The 9,243-nt window shown below is 51.7% G+C and overlaps 1 protein-coding gene across 5 annotated transcripts in view; it reads left to right on the top strand.

Annotated features, from left to right (window-relative positions):
* Positions 1-1,194: 1,194 nt before the first annotated feature.
* The window catches only part of CUX2 (cut like homeobox 2), a 229,700-nt gene continuing 221,651 nt past the window's right edge, over positions 1,195-9,243 (top strand). For all 5 annotated transcript variants that reach the window (XM_066370929.1, XM_066370928.1, XM_066370927.1 and 2 more), the window contains exon 1: positions 1,195-1,368. In XM_066370929.1, coding sequence (XP_066227026.1) covers positions 1,306-1,368 — 63 coding nt within the window. In that variant the 5' untranslated portion in view covers positions 1,195-1,305. The remainder of the gene's footprint in view (positions 1,369-9,243) is intronic.

Raw genomic sequence — 9,243 nt, 5'->3', positions numbered from 1 at the left:
TTGTCTGGCATCTGAGAAACTGCAAAAGATGGGTTAAAGACCCTCTCCCCAAAGACAGTCAAAATAAGGATCCCTAGACTGCGAGGACCTGGGGTCCCCAGCTGGGCGAAAGATCCCCGAATAATAATAACAATAGCAGAAATCTCTGTAGTCCTTAAGGATCCAGAGCCCTAACAGCAGGGTTAGGGCCCCCTCATAACAATAAAAACCAATCCACTTGGGGGAAAAGCGATCCAGAGGTTTGTCTAAGAACCCTCTCCATTAATGATCGTAACAGTAAAAGGGCCTCCCATTTTAAAGTTGTGAGGAACCCTTATAATTGGACTAAAGACCCCCCAAATAACAGGAATTCCTATTGCAGAGCACCTGAACGTCCACCCCCCCCGGCTCCGCCCCTCAAAGAACCCTGAGCTCTGGCTAAGGAGCTGTCCCCCAATAATAATCATAACTATACACATAATGGCGTGAAAACTGCGTTCGGCTGTATTGACTTTTCCCACGACTCAGTGGCGCCCCCGGGCGGCTCCCACCCGCCCGCCTGCTGGTCGAGTCCCACGAGCCTGCGGGTCCGCGAGTCTAGGCAGACCGAGCTTCGGACAGCTACCCTCAGATCGGTAGCTAAGCTGGAGAAGGAGCGGCCGCAGCCCGAGGCACGTGTTGTGTGTGCTCCGATTGCAAAAGAAAAAAAAATGCATTGCAAACTATTAACTTTTTTTTTTGAGTATTCAATCCAGCGGGTGGGGGTAGACAGGTGCGGGGAGGATGGTAAGTGCTCCGCGCGCTAGCCTCCCGCAGCCTCCCCTCCCAAACTTCCCTTTGCATTGATCAGCACGTTACGTCAGTATTGATAAGTTTGCAAAAAGCCAAAGTCAAGTGCAATCGCGCGGCACACCGACCCCGGACTTGGGGGGGAGATGCAGCGAGCGCTTCGCGGGCCCGGGAGCCGGCTGCAGTCAGGGCAGCAGCGGCGCCGGCGCCTCTCAGAGAGGCTGCCTCCCCCCCCCCCCCTCCCACCCCATCCTCGGCCGCCTCCCCCGGGCGGGCGCCGAGCTCCCCGCCCGGCGCGCTCCGCCCGCGCCCTCCAGGGGTCGGGGGGGGCGCACGGCTCCCGGGCCGGCGGCGGCGGTGCCGAGGGGCAGCGGGTGGCAAGAGGCCGGGGGCATCGGAGGGGCCCCGGGCGGTGGCGCACAGAACCCGTGCGGCCGGCGGCGGCCTCGGGGCTGGGGGGAGTCCAGCCCGGATATTGAATGCAGCCATTGAGAAAAGCCAAACTCTTGTGTGTGTGCGTCTCGAATAGCCCCCAAGATGGCCGCCAATGTGGGATCGATGTTTCAATATTGGAAGCGATTTGATCTACGGCGACTCCAGGTTAGTGCGGGCAGCGCCGGCCGCGCGGCCGTGGGGAGCCCTCGGGCGCGCCCTGGGCGCACTGGGGAGGTCCCCGGGAGGGCGGGTGGGAGCCCCGGGGCGGCGGGCGGCGGCTGCTGGGGCTCGCCTGGGCTCGGCTGCCCGCTGTCCATCGATAGGTATTAGGAATTGATCTCGCCGCTGCTCTTTGTTCGGTTCAATCATCGATTAGCCGCCGCGACCATGGAGAAGCGCTAGTGAGCCCTCGGCCCAGGGACCAAGCCGGCTGGCGAGCGTCCGAACGGGGTGCGGGAAGGCAAAGGCTGCGGTCCCGGGCAGGGGGCTGTTGGCGGGACCCCCAGCAGCCCCCGTCGCGCCGCACTTTGCGCGCCTCCCAACTTCGCAGCGCCTGGGGAGGCCGCGGAGCGCGCCGCGTGCCTGTCCGCGCCGGGCTGGGGCTAGGGTGAGGGAGGGAGGGAGGGAGCTGGCGGGCAGGGAGGAGTTGGAGAGAGGAGGAGGCAGCCGGGGTTGGAGAGGAGGCGGCTCCGCGCCCCGCAGCCCGTCGGCACCTAAGCCGCTGCCGCCGCCGCCCGCCTGGCTGCGCAGTCTGGACGCGCCAACACCCGGGGGCCGCTGCTGCTGCCCCAGCCACCATCGCCGGACTGGCTGCCTGCGCCGGCAGACCTCTTCTCGGGCCGGGTTCTCGGGGTTCGTCTTTGCTTTTTGCCTTTGCCGCCCCCCACTCCTTGCCAAATCTAGGTGGGGACGGGCGGTGGAGAGGGGCCCGGGGCGCGCGCAAGTTTGCGCTACATCCTCGGGGGCCCTGGAAAGCCAGCAGCACTGCCGAGCAGGTGACTCCGGGCTCTCCGGCCCTTGGGAACTTTTAAATGGGAGATTCTCTCGCTGTCTTCTGCCTTCTGTTTTCCTCTCTGCCTCTCCCCACTTTTCTCTTCTCTCCAGTCTCTGCTTTTCTTCTCTCTTTCTCTTTTTCCCATCTCCTCCCTCCTAGGGTAACTCGCTCCCAAAACCCAGTACTAAATCCCCACTCCACCTTTCTCTGGGAGTCTCCCCCAGATGTTGGGGTGTTCTTTGCTGACCCCCTAGGAGGCGGGATTGGAGGTGGGATCTCCGAGAACACCCGCTGGAAGCACAGACTCTGTTCTTTCCGGGGTACCCCAGGACGCTCCGGATAAGCCCCCCCCCCCCCCCAACCCTGGAGTCTCCCAGAGCCTTGGCAGACACAGTGGTAACAAGGGGCAGGGAAATGGTGATAACCGGGCGATTACAGCATCCTGCCTTGGCCTTGACAGTCTCGGAAAAAGGGAGAGCAGCAGTCTGGAGATAAAAAGGGACCCACTTAAAAAAAAATCCGTCGGCAAATCTCGTTAAGTTTCTTCTGATAAGTGGTTCCAGTACTCGCCTCCTCCTGGCCTCTTCCCAGCTCCGCTCTCTAACCCCCCTCGCTCCCTGCTCGCCTCCTCCCCCAAAGCCATTGAGCTGGAGACAAAATCGGGGCACTCAGGCATGCAGTTAATAACTGCGAGTGCCTTGCAATTCCAGGTCCACACTCGAGTTGGGGCTCAGTTTGGTGGCCAGCTGAGGCAGGCAGGGCTGTGAGCTGAGCTTGCTGGTTTAAATGATGCTAAAGTGGCCTCTCTGGAAGAGTGGGGGGTGGGGGGTGGGAAAGAAGGGGAGACAGAGAGTTGGGCAGCCACATTGAGCTTGGCACGAAGGCCAATGGTAATCGTATTCCCTGCTAATGTTTGTAAATGAGACCCGGGCATGGCTGGGGGACAGCGTCTTTATTTATGATTGATGTTCTGTAACATAAGGAATGACAAGAACGTGGCAGACAAGAGGAGAGGAACCAGAAGGGCTGGCGAAAGCCCTTTGCAGGGTCCTATTGTTATTCTGGGCTGAAGAACATTTCTGCGGTGAGATTTACAGCGCTGGTATTTGCTCCCGGTTGGCTGGAATGTCAGTTAACACAATTTTCATTAGATAACTCGTTTTCAATCTGGGGAGCTCAGCCTGCAGCTGAACAGCAGGGTGAGCTGGATGGGCTGGATGGGCTAGGGTTGGAAGGGCTAGGGCTGGGTGCTGAGGGGGGGAGCAGTTCCCAGGGGCCGATTTCTGAGCTGCGGTGGGGGAGAGTTGAAATCTCACTCTCTTTTTCCTGGCTCGGGTTCTTTGTGGAGCTGTTGAGGTCACCCAGATTTTGATTCCAGTTGGAGTTCCATTGATTTGTGAACCTTTGTTAGGGTTTTAGAATATGCTTAGGTGGAAAAGCAAATTTGAACTGGAAATGATGAAGGTGGCAGGGTCTTGTTCAGGTGATGGGGAGAGCTGGGGCTAAGGCCTGTCTTCTCACAGGGTGTATACATGGTGTGTGTGTGTGTGTGGGGGGGGTGTTCGTTAAGACAATGGCTGGTGTATCTGGCACAAAAGGAGAAGGCTCTAGGGAAAGGGGGTAAACTCATTTACATGGATATTAAGTGGGGAGGAGGCCCCTGTGGGAGTTTGAATGGCTGTACACCTCCAGAGAGCAGAGAAATAAATGTGGCAGCCGTGGCTATGTGCAGACCTACAGGCCTTCACATCTGCTGTGGTCCCCACCCTCATCCTGATATGTTCAGTCAGTTGTTCCCCTGCTCAACAGGCCTGCAGCTTCCCCCATTTTCTCACTGATGGCATTTTTGTTGGAAATGGATTATGAGCCTAAGCACTTTTGCCTGGGATCATCTCCTGTGCATAATGCAAATGACTCCTACGCCACACTTTTATTTTCATTTTTTCCCCTTCCCACTTTCCTCTTATAGGGGAGATAACCAGAATAGAATACTTCTACTGGCTCTTTCTGAGAGTCAGGTAGGAGAGACGGGCCTCCACCCCAGGTCCTGCACAGGCTGAAAGCTTTGGGCCCACTCATCACGCGGCCCAGCTGCCTGTGAGTGTGAGGAGGTGCTCAGCTTCAATTCTTGGTTGTTCAAGTTGAGTGGTTTCCCGCAGTTTGGTTGCTAAGTATTAAAGTAGTGGAGGCGGCAAAGGCAGCCAGTGTCCCCAGGCTAGACCATGCTGCTGATGCTGCTTTGATCTTGGCAAGAAAGGTGACCTTGTAGTAGCCCAGCGTACAACCCTCTGAAAGTGTACATTTTTCAAAAATGGAAGCAGTCCAGTTATTATTCCTTCCAGTGCCATCTCTGAACACAACGGGGTTAATTTCCTAGGCTGGAAGTCAGTCAACAGTCTCCATGACTTGTGGGCTGATGATGGTCAAGATCCTCTGACATGTGGTACCCTATTCTAGGACCCCTGAAACTGCTTCCCCTCTTCCTTTTCTTCTTTTTGCTCTGCTGCTAACAGTCCAGGAAATGAGAAGAAATAAAATTCTATCCCAAAGATAATGCTGGACATATTTCATTTGGTTATAAGATTGCTTTATAGTGAACATTACTAACGCAGTATTTTTTTATGGCTTTTCTGTGTATAATCGTCGTAACTGAATTCCATACCTTTATGACTTTCCTTTTCTGCTTTACTTTGCCACTTTTTTTTATGATGCTCTGGGTCCATTCGCTCTCTCTCTCTCTCTCTCTCTCTCTCTCTCTCTCTTTATTCCCTTGAAGAGGGTTAATCAAGTTAACAAGAATTGAGGGCAGCTAGTCAAAATGAGGGTGCCCTGTCCAAATGCATATCTGTTTCTGGGGAGGAGAGAGCTTGGCTGGAGGGATCATATCATGTGATTTTTGGAGGAAGAGGCAAATTCTGCTTGAAATATGAGGATTTAGGAGGAAGATCAACAGAGCTAGTGAGATAGGCTGGACTTCTATAAGGAGTTTGGAGAGACTTCTTTGAAGAATTTGGAGAAACTTCTGGGAAGGCTCAATCAATTTCTTGGTGCACGGGAGATGGGGCTTGATGGAATGTTTTTTTCCCTGCTCAAAGTTTAGAGAAGAGTGTGGATGTGATTAAAATATTATAACCTTATGATATTCTGAAGTGCATAAATTTTACATATCAGCCACAGAGAGTTTAGACATCCATTAGAGTCTCTGACAGCTTGACTTATCTAAATGTGCTATCATTTAACAATGTGTCAAAATTCCTCTTTCTATAGATGACAGCAGTAAATAAGCTATCAGCCCTGTTGGCGGAAACCTAACTTTGGAAACGTCACCATAGTAGAATCACTGCCAGGGCAGGGAGCATGAGCAGACTGGGCATGGGCTTGGCATGGTCTAGGCCCAGGAGACTGGTTAGCATTAGGCAAGGGCTGTGGGAAGAGAGGACAAGGAGAGGTGGGGGACATAGGGTGAAGGGAGATTTCTAGCAGCAGCTCTATGAATAAAAAGCCAAAGGATTGGCCAGCCCCCTGGACCCTTATAAGTCCAACCAGTGGGTGACCCCATTCCATATGCCTTTCCAAATCATCAGAACCCACGCCCTGTGGGCCTTTTCTGTAGAAAGAGCCAGAAACAGGTGTTGAGGATTTATTTAAGGAACCCAGCAGTCTTTTCTGGGCATCCCAAAATTCTGGTTTTTCAACTCTGCAAAAATTGCTTCCCAAAGATTGGCTCTCTCTTTGCATGCTAGACAAAAAACAAGCAACATTTCATCCCCGTCTGCCTTTGCTGTTGGAGTTCTCTAAGTTTATTTTATTAATGCCTGAATTCACTGTAGAAAATTAAGAGAACGTGGATAGCGTTATTTCAGGTGAGCATCACGCTATTTTGACTAGAGGAACAGCTTTTCTGATGGTGGTGGTGATTTCCTATCTCCTTCCTTCCTCCCTCCCTCAGTTCTTTCATTCCTTCATTCCTTCTTGCTTCTCCTCTCCTGTTAAAAAGAGGATAGTGTCTGCAAATGACATTGTGTTGTGGTAACCTTGCTTCCAGCACATGGGATTTCAAACATGACCCTACCTTGTCTGGTGCTAAATTTGGTCCTGATGATGGTAGATGTGGCCGCCCAGAAAATGTGGTTTTCTCTACTGCTTTCTGAAAGTGCTGAATTTCTGGCAGCTTTCCGGTGATCTAATTCAGAAGCTGAGCCTGGGAAGGGAACTGAGGTGGTGACCTGCCTTTGTCCCTGGCTTTGGGATTCAGGGTCCAATCTTCTGTTTGATTTTTCTCTCTGGGGAGGGGGGTGCTCTTTATTTATGACAAGTGTCAGGGAACGTGGAGGTAATTGGCAGAAGGCAAAGCCCGAAGACCTCTAGTCTGTGTGCTTCTAGCACTCCTTAGTGAATCACCTAACATCCCAGGTCTCCCATTTCTCAATCTATCACACAGGCTGGCTGTGCCCATCCGGTCTGCCAAATTGGGTTGTTGTAAAGGCGCTGACATACTTGTGTGCCAGTTAAACGTACTGTCTTCTAGTGACCCTTGGGGCCTATTGTGGTGGTGGTGGGGTACTACTGACATTTTAAGCAAATTTTTGAGACAAGAAATTATGCCTAGGTTGGTGTTATTTAGTTTCTAAGCCTTGATGAGCCCTTCACAAAAATGGTTTGTAGTGTTTCATAAGATAGGAACAGTACATTCCTGTCATACTTAAATTAAAACCCAAAGTCCTTTCCCCTGATTTAAAGGCTCCATCCACATGATCTGTCCCCCTGGTGTCTCTCTGGCTTTCTCCAGCCTGTCTCCCCTCACTCACTGTGCTCCAGTCACCACGGCCTTCTTTTTGTTCCTCAAGCATATCAAGCATGTTCCTACCTCAGGACCTTTGCAGTTCCTTCTCTCTCTTGGACTCTTCTTCTCCAGATCCTCCCAAGCTGGCTCCTTCATTTCATTTCATTTTAACCTAAATATCAAGACCACTCAGGCTAAAGAAAGTTCCAAAACTCCTTTGCCCCTTTAACATGCACCTGTGCTTCCGCATCACTGAGGACAGTGTCCCCCCCGAGGGTTTTCATCTTGTAGCCTTCTCAGGGTGTGCTTCTCTGTAGACACCCAAGGAAACCATCTAGGCCTGCCATTAGAGGTGACAAACTTTTTCTGTAAAGTGTCCTAATAATAATGTTCTTTAGGCTTTGTGGGCTGTATGGTCTCTGTTGTTCCATTCTGCCAGTGTAGCATGAAAATAGCAGTCAACAATAAGAATGAATGAACCTGGCTGTATTCCAATAAAAATATTTAAATAAAACAGGCAGAGGGTCAGATTTGACCTGAGGTCCATCTTTTGCTGACCCTGGTCTACTATTCTATGTGATAGCTGTCAAGCTGTGGCATGGCTGAAGTTTTTCACTTTTTAGTTAAGAGTATTAAGATGGATCAAACTTAGTTTCAGAAATTTGTTTGTTACTCTTTTTCTCAGGAGGAAAATAACAAGGAGTCAGAACAGTGTGGCAGCTCTTCCTGGCCTCTAGTCCTGACTGTCACTTGTTAGCTGTGTGACTTTGGATAGGTCACTTAACCTCTCTGAACCTTGCTTTCCTTGTCTTTAAATGGGACTAATTGTAGTCTCCCCACTTTGGGTCGTTTTTTTTTCTTAATACATTTTCGAGCTGGGGGGGCGGGGGAGCAGAAAGCATCAGCTCCCATATGGGCCTTGACCGGATAAGCGCAGGGTTTTGAACCTGTTACCCCAGCATGCCAGGTCGATACTTTATCCGCTGCGCCACCACAGGTCAGGTAGGTCGTTCTTGAAGATTTAAACAACTTGAACATAGAAGTGCTTGGCACCGTGCTAGGCCCACAGTTCTTGTTCTATAAGTTCTTCTTTACTGTATTGGCCAGTAACTTTAGAGAGTGAGAGAGGGGTGAGAAAACCAAACAGCAGCTCAGGGAACTTGCTGGCTCTCCAGGCTGTTTCCGAGCTTTCTTGGCAACTTTTCTCTATTCTGTCACTCCACTGGGGCTTAAGAATTAGCATAGTGCTAATATTATATGTAATGTCTTGTATTTTGGGAGCTCTGACCACAGAGGTTGCAGACTGGGAGCTGTGTCTGGCCCATGGACATGCCTGTCTAGATTAGTGCAATATTTTAAAACACTGTATATAAGTTGTCAGCATTTAAAACATGGGAGATGGTACCTATGACATCCAGAGGGCCATTGTCCTTAACAAATGGAGAGTTCTGACCATACTCTGCATGCCAAGCAGAGGAAACAGCCAGTGATAAGGCCTGGGTTAAAGGTCTGCAGTGGGTCAGGCCCGATGTAGGGGTTGTGAGGCAGATCACAAGGAAGGTAGCTGGTGAAGGCACTGTCTGCCTTTCTGCAAGGGCCTAGTGTCAGAAGAGGCTGCATTTCTAGAAAAAAAGCAAGGCCCTTGACTAGCTCCATGAGGTTGTATGATTAGGGGAGCACAAAGCCTGCTGTCTCTGCAGTGGCTCGGTTTCCCCCAAAGTGGGCTGTGCCTGTCCCTTCTTTCCTTCCCAGTCTCTTCACTACCCCCTCCGCCTCCAGCCTCTGCCGTCCTTTAGTTCAGCCAAATGAAACAGTAATTCCTGGATACGCATTTGTCATTAAAAAGAAAGAAAGGAGAAAGAAAAATCAATCCTTCGGCCTCTTTGGCCCGAGCTGGTCGTCTGCCCGAGACACCGGAGCCGAACAGTGCTTAAGATTCTCCAAGCCGCCGTCGCTCAAACTGGACGGGATAAATAGCTCCCCGGGAACCATTACAGTCGATTGACTTGTCCAGTTGGCTGTTTGGGGCGTGGGTGCCGCAGACGGGGAGACCACAAGGGTCACCAGGATGGCCGTTTGGGGGCAGCTTTTCCTGAGTGGGGCGGTCAATCAGAAGCCCTATGCTGGGGGAACCTACTTGGGGTGCCTGTTGTCCTTTATGTGTGCTGGTGAATCCAGGTGCCCGACGGGGTATAATGAGTGAGGGCTGCAGAACCAAGCTCTGTTCCCTCATACTCCCAAAGACATTAAGTGTGGACTCTGG

Source organism: Saccopteryx leptura, chromosome 2 (genome assembly GCF_036850995.1).
Source record: "Saccopteryx leptura isolate mSacLep1 chromosome 2, mSacLep1_pri_phased_curated, whole genome shotgun sequence".
Taxonomy (NCBI): Eukaryota; Metazoa; Chordata; class Mammalia; order Chiroptera; family Emballonuridae; genus Saccopteryx; species Saccopteryx leptura.
Note: the sequence above shows the minus strand (reverse complement) of the source record. Positions and strands in the feature narration are given on the sequence as shown.